Raw genomic sequence first — 26,216 nt, 5'->3', positions numbered from 1 at the left:
TTGCTTTGGAAGCTGGAAAGTGGATTATAGCTACAGAGTTTCAAAGACAGAATCCTGAACTTTGTGATGTCATATGAACAGACATTTTCACAGAAGCACTGCACCAAAAGAGAATGGTTACATCCTCTGAAATGTGTGACTTGTAAACTATTGGAGATTCTCCTGAATGCAGCAAAAGGAAGAGATTTGTTCCACCAACTGGCAGAACAGATGATAATGATAATTTACGTGGACGGTTATTGTATTACTTGGTTAATGCTTTCATTTAAATGACTGTAATAAAAATTGTTTTGATGTTACTGCTTTTGATACTGACTTAGAATTCTGTTTTAGCATAGAAACTCTGCCATTTTAATCTGTATGTTGTTGGCTTATTATGATTTGCAATAATTTTTAAATGTTTCTGTTTTCGTTACATCGCCTTCCCACCCCTAATCCACCCCATGCCTACCCTCTTCCCCCCATCTTGTAGGTTACAGCTGTTGATTCTGAATCCAACAACATTCATCAGCTTGATGATTTTTTGGAAGATTCTGCCCATGAGCTCTGGGCTATGACTCATGCTAAGATCTTGGGGTCTGAAACCTTAGCCGCCATTGAGGACAGCAAAGATAGTCTAGATCTGGAGATCATGATGCGCCGAATGGAAGAAATGGAAGTAAGGTCTGGGGCTCCGGGTCTTGCTGGGGTTGGTCTCTGCAACTTCATACGTGAGAGTCACACAGCCCCAGTTTTAAATCTGTGCTCCATTGCCAAATAAGTGCATGACCTTGGTGTAGACTGCCCCTCTGATAAGTAGGGAGTTTAAGGATAAAATGAGGCAGAAGTATTCAGCACACTACTTGCCATGTAATCTAGTAGGTGACCATTATTACTCTTGTGTAATACCATTATCAGTGATAATTACCATTATTACTGATGTGTAATTCCAAAAACACTGAGACCAGGGCCTGGGCCCACAAATGGGATCATAGGCTTTTGCATCTGTCAGCCTGTAAGTACTATTCAGTTTGCTTCCTCTTCCCTGTTAGAGTGTGATCCTATCAAATCATAGATAATTTTATCTTCTTCAATTTCTGTGATGCTGCTTCACCCAGCCTAACCCCTGGGTTGTTCAGTGCAGGAAATTGAGGTATAATAAGGAAGTGAATGACATGACCAAAGTCACAAAAAAATCCTGGCAGAGCCAAAATAGGAATCCAGGTCTCCTGACTCTCAATTCAGTATTTTCTTTTTAACTGTACCATGATTAACTCAAATTTCTGCTTTGCTGATAAATAGAAACATTATAGGGAAAACAATTTTCTTTTTGAAGTTTAAAGGTATGCAATTTACCTCAGTCTTGAAATTTCCCCTCGGTGATAGTTGTCTAGGCCTGGGATGTCCAAAACAGTAGCCACTAGCCACAGGTGCTTATTAAAATGTAAATTAATTAATTAAAATTAAACACAATAGTTAGTGGCTGCTCTATTGGACAGGGCACATACAGAACATTTCCTTCACTGCAGCAGCTTCTAGTGGACAGTGCTGGTCTAGATTGCATTTATGTTCATTGCTTTATTTTATTTTAGACTTTTTCTCATGAACTAATTACTTCCTGGCCTGACAGATGCCCATTTCTGACAGTATGTTTGTATCAGTTGTGTCTGCTGAACTTTTACATCTTTAATGGTTCTGCTTTATAATGAAACTCATTTTTTTCTCCTAAACTTTTTTTTTTTAAAAAAAGAAATACCAGGAGTCAGTTCGTCAGAGATACCATAAAATCGTATATGCTGATCCTCACCTTTGGATGCAGGAAGAAAACAATGGTGAGTGTTTCCCCCAGGCTTCCCCTAACATTTTATTCGGAAAAATGTCAAACATACGGAAAATAGAAAAAATTATCTGATAAACACTCATATACTCCCCTTCTAGGTTCTACAGTTAACATTTCACGCTCTTTGCTTTGTCACCTATCTGTTAATCCCTCTATCTATCCATCAGTTCTTCTTATCTTTGCATTTCAGAGTTGTAGATATCGGTACATTTTACCCCTAAATATTCAGCATACCTATTATCAACTGGAGTTTAATATTTACTTATGGCTTTTTTTCTGAGATAAAATTTACAGTGATTTGCACAGATTCTAACTGTGCCATTTGCTGGTTTTTGACAACGGATACATATCTGTTATGCAAACCCCTATCAAGATATAGAACATATCACCTTGGAAAGTTCCCTCATGCCCTGCCCCCCCCACCACATAGACAACTGTTGGTGCTTTCTTAGTTAGCTTTGATTGTCTAGAGTTTCATTTAAATGCAGTCATACCATATGTACTCCTTTGCTTAGACGTCTTTCATTAACTATAGTGTTTTATAGATTTATCTATGTTGTTTATTTCCTGTTGCTGTTATTAACAAATTTAAGTTTAACAAGTTTAAGCTACATAGTTAGTGGCTTAAAGTACAAATTTATGCTCCTGCATTTCCGGGGTGTCAGTAGTCCGAAGTGAGTCTTAAAGGATTAAAATCAGGGTGTTGGCAAGTTCACACTAGAGGCTCCAGGGACGAATCTATTCCTTGTTTCTTTCAGCTCCTAAATTTTGGGCTATTAGGAATAAATCTGCAATGAATGTATACGTGTGTATAATCTTTGTGTGTATGTTAAGTTTTTCTCTTGGATGAATACCTAATAGTAAACTTGACAGATCTTAAGATTAGTTTGTGTTTAACTTTATAAAAGATTGACACATCTACTCCAAAGTGGCCTTGCTCCTGTTTCCAACATCGTTGCCAACATTTGGTGTCATCAGTCTTTTTAAAGTAACCATCCTGGTGAAGGTGAATAATGATATTTAGAACCTTTTCAAGTGATTTTTTTTTTTTTTTTTTTTTTTTTAATGACACAGTTTTACTCTGTTGCCCAGGCTGGAGTGCAGTGGTGCAATCTTGGCTCATCACAACCTCCAGCTCTCAGGTTCAAGCAATTCTTCTTGTCTCAGCTCCCAAGTAGCTGGTACTACAGGTGTGCACCACCAGCCCCAGCTAATTTTTTGTTGTTAGTTGAGACAGGGTTTTGCCATGTTGGCCAGGCTGGTCTCAAACTCCTGTCCTCAGGTGACCTACCCACCTCGGCCTCCTAAAGTGCTAGGATTCCAGGTGTGAGCCACTGCGCCCGGCTCTTTTTAAGTGATTATTAGGCATTTGTATGTTTTCTCTTGTGAAGCATCCAAAATCTTTTGTCAATTTTTTTTTTTTTTTTTTTTTTGAGTTGCTTGTCTTTTTGAGTCATAGAACTTTGTTATGTATTCCGGGCACATTATTTTCCTTTTTTTTTTTTTTTTTTGAGACTGTCTTGTTCTGTCGCCCAGGCTAGAATGCAGTAGTGTGATCTTGGCTCACTGTAACCTCTGCCTCCTGGGTTGAAGTGATTCTCCTGCCTCAGCCTCCCAAGTAGCTGGGATTACAGGCACCTGCCACCACACCTGGCTAATTTTTGTATTTTTAGTGGAGGGGATTTCACCATCTTGACCATGCTGGTCTTGAAATCCTGATATCATGATCCACCCACTTCAGCCTCCCAAAGTGCTGGGATTACAGGCGTGAGCTACCACACCCAGCCCAAGTTCTTTTTCAGATACATGTTTGTTTTGTTTTGTTTTGTTTTTTAAAAATAATTTTAAAGAGATAATTTACATACTTAAATTTAAGTATGTAAATACTTAAAACCTTTTTAAACTGTACAATTGTTTAGTTTTTAGTATGTTCACATAGTTGTACAACTAATTCTAGAACATTTTCATCACTCCTCATTCTCTCCCCACCCTGGCAGCTACCAGTCTACTCAAGGTTTTTCAAAAATTTTTTTCCCATTGGTGGCTTGGCTGCTTATTTCCAAAAATGTTTTATTATGAGCAGACATTTTTAATTTTGAAAAAGTCTAACTTATCAATATTTTTAGAGCGGTGTTTGCTTTCTATGACCTAAGAAACCTTTACCTACTCCGAAATGGGGAAGAGATTCTCTTGTTTTCTTCCAGAGGCTTTATGGTTTTAATTTTATGTGTAGGTCTATGATGCATCTTACATAAAAGTTTGCCTGTGATTTGAGGTAGAGGTTGGGGTGAATTTTGTTTTTTCCTGATAGATGTCCATTTGTTCTAGTTCCGTTTACTGAAAAGATTTTTGCTTTTTGGCTTTTCAAAATTTATGCATATGTATTTGGGCTGCAATCACTAGGTTACTATCCCCACTTTGGCTGGGAAGCATTACTCAAATTCTGTTTGACTCATGCTTGTGAGTTCCTGCCTTACTCAAGGAAAGGAGGAGAAGTATGGTTAAACATTACCTCTACAGGAATGTCAGCACCGTGAGTTCTACCCTTACAAAGACAAAAGGAAATTGAGCATGGAAGGTTTACCACAGCAGCCTGTATCACATTTAATTATGTAAAATAGGACTTTGAGGTTTTGTGTTGGAAAAAGTACTCTCCCTGTCATATTTTGACCAAAAGATGAGCCATTTAAACAAAACACTGATGTGTTCCTTTTGTATGTTCTTTGTTTTCAAGTGCTGTGTGTTTTGCTCCTGTTGTACTCTCTTCTCCTCGGGCCTCCTCCAGCCTCCATTTTCATCCTCACGTAATAGTCGAGCTGTTCTTCAAGCCAGGCTCTGTGATCCTACTAGCCTGTGCTTTCCCTGGTGTCTCTGCACTGGAACTCGGCTCCCTTCCTGGCCTGTGAATGCCCATAGCACTTTCTGGCATGTCCTACCTTGCATTCAAGGTGTTAGCGAAGGTGTCTTATCTCTCTGAACTAAGCCACAGATTATTTGGGACCAGAGAATTTGTCACTGTGTGTGTATTCCCTTCTGTGCCTAGAACAGGGCTGGCCTGGCAAGGGCCCTTTTCATCATTGTTTAGTCAGTCCGTGGGCATTTTAGCATATTTCTGTGTGGAAGCAGAGGAAAGGTAAATGTTGGAGGGCAGTTTGTTTCCCTGACGGTTTGGCCACTGGCCACAAAGTTGGGTTGCATCACGTAGAAGACAGTCCTGCAGAGTACTTCGTGTTCTCTGTTTTCAAGGATGATTTAAATTATTAGTCACTATCCGTGACTCTGCCGAGAGTCTAGGTATGCATTTAAAAGGATCTTTCTAGGACACAAAGAACTGAAATGAGGCTTTGGACACGTTCTGGAATCATGGAATCATAGGAAGAGTCCTGTTTCTGCTTGTTCTGATTGTTTAATTGCATCACAAAACCTAATTTAAAGTGATCTTTATGTTGTGCAGTATCTATATCTCTTATCTCCTCTGAGAACAGTTGAAAATTTGATTGCGCTTTCAGTCATAGTTTTACAGAACCTGACTTATGTAGTACTTCTGTCTGACAGCAAAAAAATTATAAGCATATAAATGAGAGCTGAGTCGCTTGACATATAGATGCTCCCTACTTAAGAGGACAAAATTTCTTGCTACACTTGAAATACATTTAAAATTATAAATAATCTGAAACTCAGAAGAGCTGTCAAGCCTGCAAGTTATAGTTAATAAATTAATGTTTTGACTATCATCATGCAGATTTTTTCAGCATTGCCCAGAGACAAATTAAATCAACTAATTAAGTGTTCAGGTGTGAGTGTTTTTTTTTTTTTTTTTTTCCTTCTTCAGTAATCAAAGCATTTAAAGGTTAAAAAATCCAATTGCTAAGACTCCTTGAGTGGGTGGCTGGGTCCTAATGGAAGCCATGTAGCCAGGGGCTTTGCATAGACCTCCTTAAAAACCTTCCTCAGAGCAAGTTCATTATTTCTTGAAACTTATTGCTCATTGGTCTCTTTGTAACATGTAAATCCACCTTTGAATGTAAAATGAGCATTTACGCATTGCACTGCTAGCCAACCCTATTGTGCTTAAGAACTGTCCATGTAACTTGTTGTCAGGTTCTTGGCCACTAGGACAGCTCTAAAATGGACACCAAGTATTCTTTATATGCAGTCATTTTATGACCTTCCTTTTCTAGACCAAAAAATCTCAGCAATAAGTGAAAAGCCTCTGTCTCCTCATCCAATCAGAATCATGAAGACAGTGGATCGCAGGGATCCAGCCGTGAACATCATGTTAGAAAGGCCCTGTAATGGCAAGTAAGTGGCAAAGATACTTTCTGATTTCATTCTAGTTGGTTACCTTTGATGTTATTAAATTTTGAATTCCTTCAGTTCCCATAAGAGAGAGAGAGAGATTCTTCCTTTGAGCAAGATCTTGCCAAACACCAAGATGGCTGAGTAAATAGCATGTTTATAAGATGGGCGTTGAGTGTGTTGCATCTTAAGGAGCTTTTTCGTATTCAGTAACACTTAGCTGTTTTTTTTAATGTGGAAAGCATCACGTCAGTACATGTGGGTTGTACTGATATTTACTGCACAATTTGCTTTACAAATGCTATTGTCTGAGGGACAGGTATTCCCACCGTGTTAAGGGTTGGTTCATTGAAAAGGGGAAGCAATGTTTGGTGTTAGGATGTTGAGTTTTGTTCAGTGTGAGAAAGAGAAATCAAGATGAGCCTTTGGCTGTCAAACCATGAGGGTAAATTAACAGTTTATTTAGCCTTGCTTACAGATGATTGTGAATGCTTTCATCATTTTATTTGTTCTCAGTTCCCTGGATGAAAGCGTGGGAACAGAGGAGGGATCAGAGAAAAGAGAGGCTCCCCTTCTCTTCCTTGCAGAAGATTCTCAACAGAAAGAAGGCCGAGCTCACCTCTTTGTCCCAGTGGGTATGCGTCACAGCATTGGTGACTACTGCAGTCGTTTTGAGCAGTACCTTCGGATCCTGTCTCATGAGGCTGTAGGCTCCTTCAACCCGTGGCTGATAGCTGAAAGGTCAGTAAAATGTTACAGTCCTCTGTTTAGGAACCAAGTGCGAAATTTTAGACGTAGAAAAAGCTGGCGAAAGGATTAGCCAAGGTCTCTTTCCATGTTTTTGGGCCCTGGAGTTTCAGTGGTTGTTCTTGGGCTAGGAGACAGGCCTTCTCTAATAACTGCCTGTGTTCAGACATGGAACCGTACAACAGCCTGAGTGGTGCCATCCGCAGGGATGCTCTGCAGCCTTCTTTTCCTAGGCAGAGGGTCCTAGTTACCTCAGGCTGTCATCACAGAATACCATTAACTGTGTGACTTAAACGACAAGAATTTATTTCTCACAGTTCTGGAGGCTGGGGAGTCTAAGATCAAGGTGCTGGCAGATTGAGCATCTGGTGAGGGCCCTCTCCCTGTGGCTTGCAGATGGCCATCTTCATGCTGTGTCCTCACGTGACAGAGAAAGGGAACTCTGGTCTCTTCCTCTTCTCAGAAGGGCACTAATCCCATTGAGGGACCTCCACCCTCATGACCTCTCTAAACCTAATTATCTCCCAAAGGCCCCACCACAGATACTGTCACATTGGGGGTTAGGGCTTCAACATATAAATATGGAGGAAACACAGACATTGAACCATTAACAATAGCTACGATACTCAGGAGTCAATTAGAGCTGACTTCCTGTTGCTGCTAATGCTCGTGTTGTCCCATCAGAGAACACAAAATGTTCTTGGGCAGGAAACAGCCACGACCATGAAATCTTCCTGGTGGGGACAAATTTCCTTTTATAAGCAGCAGGCCTCAGATTTTACAACATTTTCTTTAACCCTTCTCCTCCTTTCTTTATGTGGGTAAGGTAGTTTTACAGAGTCACAGAACAAGATCCTGCTCCTTTTTTCATTATAAGTACTTAATTAAAAGATCTGTGTAAATCTGTTCTTTTTAAATAGGGCCCACATTTAAATTCCTCACAAGTTAACACCTTGGTACAAACATGCAAGATATTTTTCATCATTGAGCTAAGTAGTATACTATGATTACATTTATTTTTAAAACATGCTCCAGGAGTTAATAATTGCCTCTTTTTATTTGCTATTTATTTTATATATTTGTTAACTTTACCTACACAGTAGCCAACCTCTCAATAATAAAATTTTTGTCAGGATCAAAAATACCAGTTAGTCTCTGTGACTCAGCCCCACCCTTACTTTTTGTCCTGAGGTACCCCTTTTCCTCCTACGCAAGTCCGCGCTCCTCTCCAGATCTGCTGGATGGCTTGCATCCTGGGGCTTCCCTTCCGTATCATCCGTCATGTTAGGCTCTGTCTCCTCGAATTAGAGTCTCTATTTTCTGATGTCCTTGTCTTCTGCTTTCTTGGTTTACTCTCTTATTTTGATGGATCCTATCCTGCTTTGTGTATTGGAGGAAATTTCTCGAAACTTACAAGTGTGAAAGTATCTCCCTTCATATTTGATTGATGACTTGGCTGAATTTAAAATTACTGGTTTATTTTTTTTCCAAAGAGTTTACCTTCCTTCTTTTGTAGGGGTGGCAAAGGGATTGTTATTTAGCTGCCAGAATAGGGGTGGAGTCTGTCAGTCTCCCTGCTTGCTCTACAAAGCTTCAACCAGTTTCCTCATTTTCTACCCCATACTGCACTCTGCCTTCATGATTCTCAGTACTCTCACTTGCTGAGCCTTTCTGGTATTTTAAAGGGACAAATCAGCTTGTTTTTGCCTGTCATCCCTCCCACTTCCCCTTATAGATGCTTAGGTTTCAGCTTCCTCTGTGCTGCTGAATCAGTTATGATTCTTCTGTATGCTTGTGTCTTTTGAAAATCTTGGACATTTCTCATCCACTTGGGTCTCTTTTGGTAGACATATGTGTTTGTTTATCTATTTTCTTGTATTTAAGTAGGATTTAGGGTGGGATCAGGGAGAGTCACTTGTGTTTAAGCCCTCAGGTTGATCCTGAAGTCTTGAGATTTCTCTTTGGTATATATAATATTCCCTTCAAAGTATGTAAGATGCCTTGTGCTGGTAGAGATACACATTTGTCTTTACATGTATTCTGAAGGATTATCTGGGAGAAGAGAAGTAAAAGCAACTTGCTTCCTTTTGTTAACAGAGTCTTGTAGCATATGTACTCGTTTTTCTATAACCTATCTGGCTTGGTGAGGCTAACCAGCATATTGGGAAATCCAAAAGCAAGCCAAGGAAGGTAGACTGTTCCTTGTGTGTTCTTACCACCTGCAAATGATATGTTTTGTTCATAGTTGTTAGGTAGATATAGAGAAAACCTGCCAGCCTATAACAGGCTAAAATAAAACTACTGCAGTCGTTTTGAGCAGTACCTTCGGATCCTGTCTCATGAGAATTAGTACAGAGGTATTAAAATATGCCTGGATTTTTACAGTATTTTCCTCTGCTGGCCTTTGACCTCAAGTGACAGTGCATGTGAACATTTTAGCTCTGTTTTGTTTTTAATCTCTTTTCTTAAATTATTTTATTTTAGATGGAGTCTCACTTTGTCACTCAGGCTGGAATGCAGTGGCACGATCTCATCTCACTGCAACCTCTGCCTCTTGGGTTCAGGCAATTCTCCTGCCTCAGCCTCCCAAGTAGCTGGGTTTATAGGTGTTGGCCACCACACCCAGTTGATTTTTGTATTTTTAGTAGAGTCAGAGTTTTGCCACGTTGGCCAGGCTGGTCTTGAACTCCTGACCTCAAATGATCCACCTGGCTCAGCCTCCCAAAGTGCTGGGATTACAGGCATGAACCACTATGTCTTTTTTTAAAGTTTATGATTTGATTATTATCATATCTCAAAGATGAGAGTTATATTGATCAGATCTTTAAAAAGCATCCAGGCCGGGCTCCGTGGCTCAAGCCTGTAATCCCAGCACTTTGGGAGGCCGAGGCGGGTGGATCACGAGGTCAAGAGATCGAGACTGTCCTGGTCAACATGGTGAAACCCCGTCTCTACTAAAAATACAAAAAATAAGCTGGGCGTGGTGGCGCGTGCCTGTAATCCCAGCTACTCAGGAGGCTGAGGCGGGAGAATTGCTTGAACCCAGGAGGCGGAGGTTGCGGTGAGCCGAGATCGCGCCATTGCACTCCAGCCTGGGTAACAAGAGCGAAACTCCGTCTAAAAAAAAAAAAAAAAAAGCATCCAAAGACAGTTGACTTCATCTAATAGCCTCTTGGGTAAAGAGAAAACTGAGGTTTTTCTTTTCTTTTAATGTCTTTATTCCTCTTTATACCTGTAGAAAAGCACTGTTCCAGTGATTAGTGTGAGCAGGTGATATAAACTGAATGCAAATCAAAGAGTGATTGTGAAAGGAAGGGCTTAAGGTGACAGTGCTTTTATTGAAACCAGACTCTTAAGAATTCTTGGTTTGAAAAACAATCAAGTGAATTCTGGTTGAAAAGGACAGATGAATGTATATATTTATCTTTACTTCTTATATCTCTATCCCACTATATATCACTAAAAGAATGAATAAAATACATGAAACAATAAATGACAGCAAACAAGAAAGATCAATAAAAGTTTGGAAGCCATAAAGCAGTTAGACAAATGGTAAATGACTTAGCAGGCTAGGGAAAGCTAAATGCTTAATCAGGATGAAGGCAAGAACCAAGTTTATTTGTAAAGAACACTGGTTAAGACTCAGGAATTTGAAGCATCAGATGCTTGTGAATGCATGGATATAGGTGTATTGGGGCAGTCTTGCATTGCTATAAATACCCAAGACTGGGTAATTTATAATGAAAAGAAGTTTCTTTAGCTCACAGTTCTGCAGGCTTTACAGGAAACATGGTGCTGGCATATGCTTGGCTTCTAGGGACACCTCAGGAAACATACAGTCATGGCAAAAGGCGAAGTGGGGACCAGTCACATCACATAACAAAAGAAGGAGTAAGCAAGGGGTGGGGGAGAATACCATACACTTTCCAGTGACCAGATCTCATGAGAACTCACTGTTGCGAAGACAGCACCAAGCCATGAGGGATCCTATTCCGTGATCTAAACACTTTCCACCAGGCCCACCTCCAGCACTGGGGATTGCAGTTCATCATGAGATTTGAGCAGGAACAAATATATGAACAGTATCAACAGGTGAGCCAGGAAATAGGAGGCTTGGTTGAAATTCATGTTCTTGAAAATGAGCAGACAGCTGAGATGACCAGACATTTGATAAAACCCATGAAGGATACATAGGCTATTATAATAGATAAGCACTCCGTGGAAGCAAAGCAGAGACAATACAGTGAGCAGAATAAGACCTTAAAAACAGACTAGAATTAATATTCTTAGAGAGCTAAGTGAAATTGTTTTATCATGAAACAAGAACAGGATACTATAAAAAAGGAACTTACAGGGAATGAAAAGGAAGTTCTTAGATATTAAAAACATGATGGCTCAAGTAAACTCACTAGAAGGATCCAAAGAAAAAAGTCAAATGTCTCAGGCAGTAGAATAAAAAGACGAGAAGCTAGATAATAAGGAAGAAAATATGTTTTTAAATTAGAGGCCTGTTATAGGAGATTCAACATCTGAATCACTGCAGTTCCAGAATGTGGGAAAAGGGAAATAGGAGCAATGGGAAATTATCAGAGAAATGCTATAAGAAAATTTCCCAGAAGGCTGTTAGTCTTTGGATTGAAAGGGTTCATCAGCTGTCCACTTAACAAGTGAATGAGTGAATGAAGGAATAAATGAATAGAACAGAACACACCATGACACATCATTATGAAAATTTGAGCATCTCAGTATAAGGAAAAGAAAAATGACTGTACACATTTAAATAATCAGAAATGAGAATGGCATATTGTTTTTAGTAGCAACACCAGAAACTAGAAGATATTAGAGCCTGCTTCCAAAATTTAACCTAGAATTATGTGCTCAGATAAATTATCAATTAAAGATAAGGACAGATAGAATAGAAACATTTTTTAAGGGCTGGGTATGGTGGTCCATATCTAATCCCAGCACTTTGAGAGGCTGAGGCAGGAGGATTGCTTGAGCCCAGGAGTTTGATGCCAGCCCAAGCAACATAGTGAGACTTTGTCTCTACAAAAAAATAAAAAATTAGCTGGGCATGGTGGGAGATGCCTGTAGTCCCAGTTACTCAGGAGGCTGAGGTGGGAGGATTGCTTGAGGCCAGGAGGTCAAGGCTGCAGTGAGCCGAGTTGGCACCACTGCACTCTAGCCTGGGCAGTGGAGCAAGACCACATCTCTAAAAACATAAAAACACATTTTCAGGTGGGCAAAGTGTTTAAAAATTTAGTTCCCATGCTACTGGAGGATCTAAATTACCAATGCAAGATATACATTAAGAAAGAAGAAGAATTGGGTTTTAGGAAACTTAGACTCTACTGTGGAACTTCCAGAAGAATGGCAAAAGCCTTTCCAGGACAAGATTTTTCAGTAAGCATAGAGAAGAACTAGTCCGGATTATAGTAGTGGGATAGAGCACTTTAGAGGGGATGGTTCCACAAGGGGAAAAGCAGAACAGGGAAGATTAAAAAGGAAGAAGAAAACCAGATATAGTACCTAACGTGTTGGAAGGTAGTGGAAGTACCCTTGCATTTCTCTCGCAGTTTGAGTATAAATAGTGATAGGAATATAGAAAATGAAGCAAATATAAAAACGAGGTAATCACTTTTGCTCCTAGTGATGACGCACTTGGTAATTTGGACCACCTCTCCCACTGAGGATAACTGTTAATAGAAAAGCTGTATTAAAAATAAAACCTATATTCTTGAAGGCATCAAGAAGTGAACTAGGTAATGAAGAATAATTGGGCCAGAATCCTGGAGAAGACAGAGCCCTGGGGAGGTTAGCTCTTTGTTGAGCACTGGGTATTTGGTTTGGAGAGAGATAAGCAGCACTTCTGACAGCCTTTTCAGATCAGAGGACGGAGGTTGGAATCCATGGGTTGCCAAAGTGGGGGGGTTGTCCTGGTGAACTTTCCTCACTTTTAATTGGGACCCTAAAAGATTGCACTCTGGAAGTACAGGTGACCTGGATATAAATAGGCCCTCTCATGGACTCCACTCAGCTTCAAATTATCTCAGATGGGATTGAGGTGATTCTAGATTGTTACTGCCCCACAGGCACCAAGCATTAGGAAACATAAATTTTCTCTGGAGGAAAATAACATCACCTTAGGACTCAATTTATTTCTACAATTGTCAAATACAGTGTCTGGTATATGGTGAAAAATAACCAGGCAACAGAGAAACAAGACAATAAAAACACAGACCTACAGCAGATTCAAATATAGAGCTATCAGACACAGGCATTAAAATAACTGTGCCTAGTGCATTCATAGAAATGAAAGACACGAATTAGAACTTCAGCATAGAACTGGGAACTAAACAAAATCCAAATGGACATTCTAGAATGAAAGATAAAGTTTCTGAAATGAGGAATTCATTACATGGGCTCAATAGCAAATTAGATAACAGAATTAAAAATTAGAGACTAGGAACATAGGATAGAAGAAAATATCCAGGGTGATTCCCAGAGATGAAAAGTGAAGAAGAGAGGGAAAGGGACATACAGGAGGTAAGAAGGTCTTAACGTGTTGTTGGGATCTCTGGACAGGAGAAAGAGAAAATGAGTCGGAAACAACATCCCAAGAAATAATGGCCAACACTTCCCCCGAGTAGCAAAAGACATCAAGCCATAGATTCAAGAAGCTCCAAAAACCCCAAGCAAGAAAAATACAAAGAAATCCATACTTATTCATGTCTTCATATTACTGAAAAATTGCAGACAGAGAAAATCTTAAAATTAGCTAGAGGAAGAAAAAACAATATAAACAAAAACAGTGGAAGCTGGAAGACTTGGCATATCTTTTAAAATTCCAAAAGAAAAGAACTACTAATCTGGAGTTCTAAGCCCAGTGAGGATATATCAGGAGGCAAGGTGAGAAAAGAGTTTCCTAACAAAGCTGAGTTACCAGTAGACCATCACTGTAGGAAATATTAAAATCAGTCACAGATGGAAGGTCAGAAATATAGGAAGGCATGAATTTTTAAAATAGGTAAATGTGTAGGTTAAAGTAAATATTGTCTGTATGAAGCAATAATACTGATGTTTTATGGGGCCGGGCGTGGTGGCTCACGCCTGTAATCCAAGCACTTTGGAGGCCAAGGCGGCCGGGGCAGATCACCTGAGGTCAGGAGTTCAAGACCAGCCTGACCAACATGGTGAAACCCTGTGTTAAAAAAATATATGTATATATACTGATGTTTTATGAATGCATGTGTACGTGTACTCGCACATTTAAAATGTACATTAACAATAGTATGTAAGAATATACGTCAGGAAGGGGATAAATAGAGTTAGTATTCTAAGGTCCTTGCATTGTATAGGAAAAAAAGTAAGGATATCAGTTAATGTTAGATGTCAATCATAGATACTTGTTGTGACCTAGGGTGGCCACTCAAAGAATAATACAAGTGCATGTAACATCCAAGTCAATAGAGAAGAACAGATGTAGTTTAAAAATCACAAAATCTAAAGGAAAGCAAGAAAGAAGAGAGAACAAAGAGACAAATACAGAAAATACCTATTATTTTAGAAGCGTAAATTCAAAAGTATCAGAATAACATTAAATGAAAAAGGACCTTACATGCCAGTTAAAAGATAAAAGACTGTCAGATTAGCAAATGAACAAAAACAACTGGGTGGGGATAGGGTAGAAGGGATAAGAGAGGGGGAGTAAAACTTACTTGCATTTATTTACCTTTTTTGTGTAACTCTTGACTTTTGAAACCATGTGAACATTTCTTATATATCCCCTCTACTCAACAAGAATTGTTGGGGGGACCCTTAAATTGAATATAAAAGGAAACATGAACCTAATTGTATTTCAGATAAATAATATCACACTAATGGGATGAAGCCTAAGTCACTTTTGAACATTGATTCTATACCTCTGGCTAAAGACAAAAAGAACTGTAAACACGCAACTGGATTCTAGTTCGGAGGTTTCTTTTACACAGTGGCATGGGTTAACAGTTCTAAAACTACTTTCTCTATATTTTAGCATTGGTCAAATAAGCACATTGTGAATAATGGCAGCAAGATTTCTAGGGGAAGGCTAGGATGAATGTATGGTTTTTTATAGATGCGGAAATAGACACAGGGTCTTTCTTAGTTTGTCTGCTGAGAAGGCCCAGAAGCAGAGGCGCCAGCCAGTAGCAATGAGCACACTTGTTACCCACATCTTGGTTTCTGAATACTGTTCTCCTTGGAAAGGTACTAGGGCTTCTTGGAAGAAGGGGTGATTACAAGACTGGGCCTGGGGCTGGAAAAATGTAAGATAAGCCTTAAACATCTGTGCTAGAAAGGAAGTGCTCAAAACATGATTGGGACATGCTACAGGAGCCAGCTTGAAGAGGTGCCTACTGGCCAAAGCCAGGACATTTTCAAGCTTCAAAATAAGTAATAATAGTCATGGATTACAAACTACACAATAAAATAAGAATCTAGAAGAACAAACTGATATAAATGAATCCATAAGTAAAGGAAAAAGGAAAGCTTTTCATTACAGTAGAATGCCAGCTATTAATTGAAGAGGGAATGATGGAATTATAAAATCAGTGTTTGGCAACCCTGTAATAATTGATTTAGGCAAGTTTGATGAGAAACAGGAATTTACGTAGTCTCAAAGTATCTCCCTCCACTATACCTATTAATTACAAAAGCGAAAACAGTAATACAAGGGAGAAACCTGGCAGACATCACCATAACCCAGGGATGCAAAATTAACTGTCATCATTAAAGGATAGTAAATAGATCTCATGGTGCACTGAAGGGACACAGTATCCTTCTGGGACATTTCTTTCAGATGGCCTGAATCTGATCTTATAGAAAAAACCCAAATTGAGGATTTTTTCTTTAAGAAAAAAGAAATTCTACCCCCCCCAAAAAGGCCTTTACTCTTTAAAAAATGTTATGGTCATGAGAGGCAAAGAAAAACTGAAGAACTATTTCAGATTAAAGTAGACTAAGATATGACAACTAAATGTGACATAGAATCCTCGGCTGGAATCTTGGACTAGAAACAATTTTCCTTTGAAGGACACTGGATGGTTGGCAAAATTTGAATAGGGCCTGTAGATAAGATTAGATAATAGTTTTGTATCAATGTTAATTTTATAATTGTTATAATTGTACCATCGTTATTTAAGAGAATGTCCTTGTGTGTAGGTCTATTTGGGAGATATGAAGCCTGCACCCTGCTCTCAAACAGTTCAGAAAATAAAGGGGGGTGTGTGTGTGTGTGTGTGTGTGTGTGTGTGTGTGTGTAGGTGTAGGTGTGTAGAGCACCTGGGCTTCTGCAGAGAAGGCACACCCCTTTCCTCCATCAGCCAGTCAAGCAGCTGTTAGAGGTGGGGCTAGGTGGCAGCTGGTTGGTTTCTGGTCACCTCTGGTTTCAGACATATTGAGGATGAAGTCCATCCTGTGTATGTTTAAGGCTCCTCCCTCTAGCAGGCCTTTGGGATCTAAGCACCACCATCCTTCTGTTTAGGAGAGCAGGGCCTTGCACCTTGTTTTCCTTCTTTAGAAGTATCTTGGCTATTTTTGGCCTTCTCAGTTTCCATTTAGATTTCAGAATTGACGTGTTAATTTCCACAGCTGAGTAAAAGAATGGCTCCCATATATGGCTGTACATACCTTTATTTTATTTTATTTATTTTGAGACAGAATCTCGCTCTGTCGCCCAGGCTGGAGTGCAATGGCATGATCTTGGCTCACTGTAACCTCCGCCTGCTGGTTTCAAGCAATTCTCTTGCCTTAGCCTCCCAAGTAACTGGGATTACAGGCATGCCTGCCACCACGCCGAGCTAATTTTACGTATTTTTAGTAGAGACAGGGTTTGACCATGTTGGCCAGGCTGGTGTCAAACTCCTAACCTCAGGTGATCCACCTGCCTTGGCCTCCCAAAGTGCTGGGATTACAGGCGTGAGCTGCTGTGCCCAGCCTTGTACATACCTTTAGTCGTGTTGTTTGTCTTCCAGCTTTTCAGAAGAGCTGGTAGATGAAGCTCTGGGTGCCGTGGCTGCTGAACTTCAGGATATGTGTGAAGATTATGCAGAAGCTGTGTTCACCTCGGAATTCTTAGAGGCTGCTACATAAAGGCTCTTCGAGGCAAGGCCCTCTGTGTCACACTGGAGAAGGGATGGCACCACCCTTTGTTTTGGCCCACAGGAAATGTTTATCCTCAGCTGTCCACCCAGAAGGTGCTGCCCACTCAGAGGAAGGCAGTGCTGGGGGGCCGTCCTCACTTCGCATTTCTTTTGTCATGGCAATGGTTCTAGAAATGTACCATGCAATGTATTACACTTACCAGTGCCCAGAAATACCACTTGATGATGATGATATTTTCAGAATGTGGACTTTTCCTACTGAAATATGATCTTCATTCCTCTGGCTCAGTTGGTGATGAAAATGTTTTGAAAGATAATTGATACCCATATTTCACATAGGGATTCAGTGTGCTGTTGAACTCTCAGTGGCATCGATGCTAACACGAGTGCAGCTCCTAGCTGGTCCCATCACCGGGCTCCTGTTTTGCATCTTTGACGATTTTCTGTCGGGACCTCTGCCCCTACTGGACTGTAGACTCAGGGGGAGCACAGTTTGGCTCTGTGGCCAAACCTCTGCTCTGCTGCAGCTTATTACAAACAGGAGTCTACTTGTCGTCAGTGCACAGTAATAGACACACATTTCCTTAATGTTCCACTCCTAGGTGATTTTTCACATTTTTAATTCCTCAGCATATTTTATTGCCGTGTGTTGACACAATCTGGTATAAAAAATTTCTCTGAAATCAGAGGAAGTTTGAGGACATCAGGAGAGGACCAGGCCTTCTGCTGTGCCTGGGTGAAGGTACAGCGCTCACCCTGTCTCCAATGAGGTCAGAAGTGTCTCCATTTCATACCACAAAGGAACCCCGAGCGGGAGTGGAGAACAGATGGATGGCGTGAAGACCTCCGTGTCTCCCCCGAGAAAGGAAGAAACTTAAGAACCGATATAGCTTAGTCCTCCAACATCTTACAAATCATGTTTGCCAAGAGAAAAGCCTGTGTTTTCAGAAACTGAATTCAGAAAAAGGAATGTGTGTGAAACTCAGGCCACTGCCCGAAAAGACTTTCCCTCAATTCTTAGCCTGAGGCTTGGTGAAGGAAATGTGCGGGAAGAATGCCTGAGACTTCCCCAGGGAATGACGGAACTCTTTTTTGAACTGGTAGAGTGTTGTCACCTGGGATTTTTCTCCGACGTACAAGAAATTCAGGTGATTTAAGCTGCTTGATCACACTTATTTGTGCAAAATTGATTTTCATTTAATGTTAATGTTTTCCTGCTTAATTTGTATAACTTCAGAATGTAAAGAGCTTCAAGGTAAATTACAAGGTCTTTAATCTGGGGAGTGAAATGTGTGTACTTGAATTCATAGGAGCACCTGTCGTTGCTAGTGTAAAGTAATTTGTGTGGCAGTTTGTACTGTGCTGATTTTTTAAAATAAACCCAATATTTTAAAGTATGTGCCTCTCTATTTGAAATAATTTACATCTCCTTTTTTTCCCACAGGCAAAGTGAAATGTGATTTACAGAAACCACTGAGAATACTTTTATATGTGATATGAGTATAGTGGATTATTTGCCACCCCTTCCCCCGAGAAGAAAATAAATGACAATAAAAGCCAACATCTACTGAGCACATACTAGAGCATTGCTCTCAGTGCTCGCCGTGTAGTCACTAAATTAATCCTCACTCATCTCTGTGGGATGGATAGCATCATTGTTCCCTTCTTATAGATGAGTAAAGTGAGGCACAGAAGGAGATCATTTGGTCAAATTTGTATTCTGTGATCCATGATCGTGGCTTCACTTATTCCCACGAAGATAATTGCCGCAAGTTTGAGAGTTCACCTGAGTGCGTCTTGCTGCCTTTCCTTTTCCCTACTCAGCCTGTGCCGGACACCACCCTCTGGAGCAGTCACTTTCCTCACACTTCCTGCTGCAGCCTGTCTGTCACCTGAAAGGCCCAGCCCAGGCTTTTCCCATTCCCTCGCCTGTTCCTCCCACCAGGTGGATCTGCTCTTCTCTGACTCACGTGGGTGGGGCTTAAACCAGCCCCAGTGTTCAGGTGTCGACTTCATATCCCTGGCTCATGGCGAACATCCGCAGCCAAAGGCATTCTCCAAAGACACAAAAATATACTGCAAGAAATAAACATTTTCATTTGGAAATGGAAGCTAAATCCTTAGACTATATAAAAGTTCCTGTTCATCGCCTTGCAGCCAGCCCAGACATCTAGAATTTTTGTTCTTCATGAACAAGGGCTGACCGACCGTAAGTCGCTGTGTAATTCCCTCCAGCTTTCTCACGACCTATTCGTGTACTATTTTCAGAAGCAGAAATATGCATGAGTTTAGTGTTTTTGTGCTGCATAAGCCGTCCCCAATGTACAAACGTTAAAATGCACTCTGAGCTCTCCACCGGCACAGCTTGGTCCCACGGGATTTCTGTCTATTTCTGTGCTTACCTCTAGTCTGTATAGCTCCTTGAGGGCAGGGACTCTGCCTAGCTGGTCGTTGGCACTCAGTAAATTCTTCTGAATTAATGAAAGGTAAAAAGCAGACTGATTGACTTGCTACAGGGGGTATGTCACATCTCAGTCCACAGAAACCTATGTTGGCCTTTTGTGACCCTGAGATAGAATGCCATCTGAGAACTATAATCCCACCTTGGAGGTATTGTGGCCATTGCAATTCTGGCTCAGATGGCAAGAACTTGCTTCCTCCTCCTAGAGCAGGGGATGTACCTCAGCCTCATGCTGCTCCTGACCTTGAGTCAGCCTTGGCCAGGGTGCTCCTGGGGATTGGGCTGGGGCGGCCCAGGGACTGAAGAAGACGACAGAAGGATGTGATTGGAAGCCCCTTTATTCTCATGCTCTGTTACTATTTCAGCACCGTGGTCCCTTCTCCTTCTGCCTGTTGGTGCTGGGGTTTGGAGGAGAGAGAGCGAGGAAAGGAGGGCTTTTCTCTCTCCATTTCCTCCCTGGGCTCACAATTCTTGCTCTCCTGAAGGTGGGCTCTGTGTGTGTGTGTGTTGGGGGAGTGGGGGAAGTGGAGGCATGAACGCCACTGTGGCCTGTGGTTCTGAAAGGCAGGAGGAAGGGTCTGAGGGAAGCCCAGGGCCAACAGCAAGGGGAAGGGTCCGGGTCAGAAGGTCTCCTGTGCTCTCTGCGGCACAGTGTAGGTTTCCATCACGCTTTTGTGTTTCTGAGAGGTGCTCTCTTTGTTTTGGCAACGTGAGACAGTAGTGGGAATTCCCTGCAAAACCTGTAAGTCAGGGGTGTCTGTATCACCATTGGCTTGTTACCACCACAGAAGAGCCCTTTGGGAGGCGCCAGCCTGTGAAAGGGCTCCTGGGTCTCTGGGCTCTTGAAGAGCAGCAGAAAGGTAATGGCCTTTCCCCATTCAGCCCCATTACTTCAGGAGCTGAGATCTCAGATCTGTTTCAAGGCTGGCTTGTTGACTGAGCCCAATAATGTGGGCCTGGATTCGAGGATCTTCCACCTGATACCCTGTGTGCTTCCTGTCAGTCCTCAGTAAAATAGGGAACCTGCTTAGGCCCAAGTGAACTCAGTCAACAGACCCAGCAATATCATTCCCTGACCTGGAGTGCACAGCTGGCTTCTGGAATTAAGGCTTCCCTCCCGGTTCAGCTCCAGTGCTGGGCCCCCTTCTTGCCAGCCTGCCCAGGGCCTTGCTCCCCTCTCCCCATTCGTCTCCCCAAGCCTGTGCCTGCCTTCCCAGATGACCCCTTTATCCTTTATCTGCTGCTCTCCCTAAAGTCCGCTTGGCTGTTCTTGTCCTCATGTACCTGGAAATCCTTTTCGGGAATCAGACCTGCTGCCTTTTGCTATTTTCCCTGGCTCGCTTTCCATCCATCCAACTGGACTTCTGCCTGTGGCCTGGAGTTAGGTCCATCTATTCCCACCACTGAGGCTGCCTACCAGCCCCCCACCTCGTCACAGGTGGCTCCTCCCCTTGGGGAGTCCAAGTCACTCGCATGTGCCATCCTCGCTCTTCCTGATGGTGTCATTCATTCCCCATGACACTCTGGGTCTCATGGTCTTATCCCTCCCTCCACTCGTTTCAACACCTCAAATCCCTTTGTGGAGAACCTTCAAAGATCTTCCCCAGTTGTTTCTGGAGCATCTTTACATCAAAAAGCACCGTTACACTATCTCAGCTGAGACCCCATCCACCTCCACATCCTCATCTCTGTAATGCTCTCTGGTCACTGCTGGCCCTTTGTCTTCATTGCAGCCCTTCACCCTGTCCCCTTTTACCCTCTCCACTTGGGATCTCTCCTCTTCTGGCGTTGCTCTGTGGCCTCCTCCACCCCCACCTTCCTTGCTACCTCCCTCCCTGAACTTAGTCATGCATTTCCCTTCTGCTCTGCCTGGCTCCCCAGAATCTCCCACCCACACATCGTTCCTCTGTCTTCACTGTGGGTCTTGGTGAGGTCAGCCTAAGGCCTCCCACTCCTGGGCTGCAGAGCCCTGCAGCAGGTCACCATGCCTGTGTCCGGAAGCTCACAGCACAGCACATTCCTGCTACCTGCCAGAGGAGTCCCTCAATGCAACGAGGTAGCTCTATCCATGCCTGGCAACTCTTATGGACTGGGGAGAATTCCAGGGAGACTTGCAGCTCTGAAATGCTGTGATCAAGAGGGGCAGGAGCATTCAGATCCCAGACGTGGGCTCTGCCACCTGCGCTACAGTCCCAGCGTTCCTTAAGCCTGAGCTGAATTTGACTGAGGAAGCCCTCAGCAGACATTGATTTCTCGAGCGAACATGGGCAGCAGGGAGTCCAGGGAGCCGTGGACATCAAACTGGCCACCAAATTTGTGCAGCCACTGCCCTATGTGGTCCCAAAGACCTCCTGGGGGAGAGTGCCATCTCCAGGGCCAGGCTCAGTAAGAGATGTGGCTTTTCTTAACCATGATTATCTAATATGCTGCTTCTGGAGAGTTACTAGAGGTCAAAAGAAATTCCCTGAATGCTTTGAATTGAACAACATCTCACGTATTAGCTGGCACTTTACAATACATAAAATGCATTTCAACATATTCTTTCTTTAGGTCATTATAACCACTCCTGTTTTGTGTTCCAACAAGTGATTCGGCTCATTAAGAATTTGAGCCACAAGTTAAACTCCTGTGTGATTTTTGTGTCTTGGTTTCCTAATACGTGAAATGCGAATTTAAAAAAATAGCACCCACCCAAGGTTTCTGTGAGGATTAAGGGAACTACCCATGAAACCACTTAGAATAGCCCTGGGCAGACTGTAAGTGCTCAGTAAATGTTACCTATTAGACTGCATTGAGAATGTCCTAAGAGGGAACCTTTCAGCTTGTTCACACAGGCTTGGTTCCGAAGCGTGTCCCTGGCCTTCGTCCACCCATTTCGCCCTCGCGTGCCTCTCAATCCTGTGTCTCTCCTCGCCTCGCCTGTCACACTGGACACTCGACAGCACTTTTCCCGGCCTTGCCTTTGGCTGCCCTGAGGCTAACATCTGGCTCCCCACTCCAACTGGTCCTCTTGGGCTGCCTTGGATGGACGCCTTTGCTCTAGGGTTTCCAGTGCCACCAGAACTCTCTAAACTGGACCACATCCTTACAGGCCAGTTGAAGCATTAGCCCCATTTCACAGATGAAAAAGCTGAGGCTTGTAGAAATGAAGGGGCTTGCTCTGTGTCATGCAGGCATGGGGGACAGAGCAGAACTCGGCCTGGATCTTTTGACTTCAAGTCTTGTAGCTTTTCCATTCAGCCACACAGTTTGACCTTTCTCCCAAGTAGATGATTCTTAGATGGCCTAGGTGATCTTAGCAGATGTCAAATATAAGGGCAGTCTCCATTTTTAAAAAGTCAGCAAATATTTTCTATAGTCCCAGTCTTTGCCAGGCACGGTGCTTAGTTCTGGGCGTATAAAGATGACTGAGATGTCTTGCTTCACTTCCTTTTTTTTTTTTGAGATGGAGTCTCACTCTGTCACCCAGGCTGGAGTGTGGAGTGCAATGGCACAATCTTTGCTCACTGCAACCTCCGCCTCCCAGGTTCAAGCGATTCTCCTGCCTCAGCCTCCCAAGTAGCTGGGATTACAGGCATGCTCCACGGCCCGGCACAGGTCAGAGCTGAGCTGCGGCCTCAGTTTCCAGCTACTCCATCATAGTCTGCTATTCTGAGCCGCTACACTCCTGCTGGGGCTAGGCCCTGCCCAGAATCCTGCCCACAGAGTAACAATCACCCCACTACTCAAGTGCTATGTCCTCAGTGCTTTATTTACATCACCTTGTCTGAATCACACTAGCATTGAAATACAGAGTATCAGCGGGGCACGGGGGCTCAACGCCTATAATCCCAGCACTTTGGGAGGCTGAGAAGGGAGGATCGCCTGAGGTCAGGAGTTTGAGACCAGCCTGACCAACATGGAGAAACTCCATCTCTACTAAAAAAAATACAAAATTAGCCGGGTGTGGTGGCGCACGCCTATAATCCCGGCTACTCGGGAGGCTGAGGCAGGAGAATCGCTTGAACCCAGAAGGCAGAGGTTGTGGTGAGCTGAGGTTGTGCCATTGCACTCCAGCCTGGGCAACAAGAGTGAAACTCCATCTCAAAAAAGAAAGAAAGAAATACAGAGTATCATCCCATTTTACAGATGAAACAGAAACCCAGCAAAGTGCAGAATTTCCCATCTAGAAAATGGCTGTCACCAGGTCTCATTACAGATTTTATATTCTTCTCAGCATACTACAGCGCTGCTCCCTGGGCCGTGGCATCCAGCCTGCCGCTGGTCAGACCACCCCACTCTCAGAGTCTCCTGCCAGGCAGGAGCTGGGGCTCTGCTCTGAAGCCTCAAGTCAGGTGGCAGCCAGATGCTGTGCTGTGGCCTCGGCTGCCTGTGCCAGGTGACTGTGAATTGGGCGTACCAGTACCAGCGCTAGCCTGGGTTCTCCCTGGGCCAGCTGTGCCTATGCAGTGCTGTTCCCCAGATGACTTTCTGCTGCACCCAGGCCAGCCTCCAGCAAAGCCAGCATCCCAGCTCTCCTGTCTAGCTTCTTCCCCTGCCTCCCAAAGGCATAATTCTTAGGCAGCCTCTCCCCACGTGGTGGCAAAATGGGCCCAGCAGCCTCAGCCTGATGTTTCTTCTATTTAGCAATCATAGCAGAAAAGAAGCCTGTGATCCCCAAGAGGGCCTGCCAATGCCCCTGGATTACTGCTGCCTGCCTCTGATTGGCCCAACTTGAGTAACAAGCCCATCTTCCATGGAATCCCTATGTTATGATTGGTCAGATGGGAGTCATATGTCCACCCCCAGAAGAGCGGACGGATCAGCTTCATCTCAGCTACAGGGACTGATAGATCATGGGGCAGGCAGCTCCCCCGAGGAAAATGGGGGCCCTGTTACCTGAAGCAGAAGGAGTTCACACTGGACAGGCACAAACTGCTGCTGCACATATAAAAAGCAGCATGCCTGGTCATAAGACACATTTTAATTTGCACTACCCTTCATTTAAGGTTCATTACATACTACGGAAATGCAAAGAGGGGGCGGTGGCTCATGCCTGTTATCCCAGCACTTTGGGAGGCCAAGGCAGCCAGATTACTTGAGATCAGGAGTTAGAGACCAGCCTGGTCAACATGGTGAAGCCCCATCTCTCTACTAAAAATGCAAAAGTTAGCCTGGCGTAGTGGTGCATGCCTGTAGTCCCAGCTACTCGGGAGGCTGAGACAGGAGAATTGCTTGAACCCGGGAGGTGGAGGTTGTGAGCTGAGGTCGTGCCACTGCACTCAAGCCTGGGTGACAGAGTGAGACTCTGTCTCAAAAAAAAAAAAAAAAAAAAAAAAAAAGATTGCTTATACCCATTACTAGACATAGTAAAAAAAAAAAAAAAAAAAAAGGGAAATGCAAAGAGAGTTTAGACACAGACCTTCTCAAAGCAGAACACAAATAAAAGGGGGAGGAGAGGGAAGCTAGCATCCTGTGGTTGCACATTGAAAGGAGCGATTCACTGTTACTGAGTGAGGGTTGTTGTTTTGATGATCTTCATGGAGGAGGTGGCATTTGAATTAGACCTGGAAAGATAGTTGATGCTCATTCAAGGCCTGAAGTCTTGAAAGAGGAGGACGTAGGTGTGAACACAGTGTGATTAGACAGTAAAGGTGCTGGCAGGATTTATAAGAGCTGAGACTTCCACACTGTTGTCTCAGCCCATCTCGGTGACCAGGAGAGCGTCTTGTGTCAGAGGAGCCTGAATGTATCGGAGGCAGTGAGGAGTGGCCTCAGCAGCTCATCACTCCACCAGGCAAAGAATTTTGTCCAGCTTCCGGAAGATGCTCTGGAGTAGGAGTGGGCAGCTTCCCCCATCCTGTCCTCCCTCCCTCCCTTTGAAAGCAAGTCTTATCTCAGATTGTCCTTGCTCATGCTTTCTAATCTTTATTCCATTTCTAAATGGGGGAGTCTACCGGGAACCCCAGGCCCTGTATGTAATCAATCCCTCCTCTGAAATCTAATCTGTCATAAATTCTAGCTGCACAATAAATGTGCAGAGAGGTCTGCAGGCATGGGCTTTTATAGTCAAAGAGAAAAAGAATCGGTGCCCAAATGATTGAATGGAGAACAATGGGAATCTGAGGGAGGTGCGTGCAGGAGGGGCAGATATGGAGGGCCAGCGGCTGCGCCTGGAGAGCCTGCCATGCTCGGCCCAAGTGCGCGCCCTCCCAGCAAGCCGGGCACGTCCTCTGCTCGGCCTCCTCGCCTTTATTAGCTCTTGGTAATGGATTTTATATCTGCTCAGTGTGATGAAGGAATCTTGGCAGTCCTCAAAGACCTGCAGAATCTCCTCCCCACCCTCCAATGGGAAACTGGCAGCCTTCGTCACCCTTGTAGGTGGCTCTCCGGCCAACATTTACTTTAATGTCAAAAAGAAATCCCAGGCATGGGATTTGAAACAGATGCGGGGCCAATGAGGCATCTGGGTCTTTGTGAGGACACTCTGGGCAGGGCCTGGAGGCCTGGGCTCTTTCTGTCTGTGTTGATTGTGTTTAGCCTCTGGAGGGGCATGTGGTGGACTCCTCATTCCAGGCTGGGGCCTGGAACCGGCATCCATCACTTGTGACCTGCAGCATGTGTGACAGAGGCTGCCTGGGCATAAGGGGATGGGGCTGCTGGCTTGGCTGCCAAAACTCTTAATTATCTCAGATAATTGTTCACAGCCTTAGGCACGAACAAGGCCCAGGCTCCTCACACTGACTTAGGGGGCCTGTTTCCCATCCAA

At 43.2% G+C, this 26,216-nt stretch overlaps 1 protein-coding gene across 3 annotated transcripts in view; it reads left to right on the top strand.

Moving 5' to 3' along the window:
* KIAA0753 (KIAA0753 ortholog) overlaps positions 1-20,221 on the top strand; it is a 58,022-nt gene extending 37,801 nt beyond the window's left edge. For 2 of the 3 annotated variants that reach the window (XM_074388532.1, XM_074388531.1), the window contains exons 14-18: positions 473-658; positions 1,730-1,811; positions 6,001-6,121; positions 6,635-6,859; positions 16,879-20,219. In XM_074388532.1, the coding sequence (XP_074244633.1) occupies positions 473-658; positions 1,730-1,811; positions 6,001-6,121; positions 6,635-6,859; positions 16,879-16,996 (732 nt within the window). In that variant the 3' untranslated portion in view covers positions 16,997-20,219. Of the gene's footprint in view, positions 1-472; positions 659-1,729; positions 1,812-6,000; positions 6,122-6,634; positions 6,860-16,878 lie in introns of all 3 variants that reach the window. The other variant, XM_010341957.3, reaches the window with a different exon arrangement.
* The last annotated feature ends 5,995 nt before the right edge of the window (positions 20,222-26,216 follow it).

The sequence above is a fragment of the Saimiri boliviensis genome, chromosome 17 (assembly GCF_048565385.1).
Source record: "Saimiri boliviensis isolate mSaiBol1 chromosome 17, mSaiBol1.pri, whole genome shotgun sequence".
In the NCBI taxonomy this organism is placed as follows: Eukaryota; Metazoa; Chordata; class Mammalia; order Primates; family Cebidae; genus Saimiri; species Saimiri boliviensis.
The sequence above is the reverse complement of the archived record's forward strand: the minus strand, read 5'-3'. Positions and strand labels throughout refer to the sequence as shown.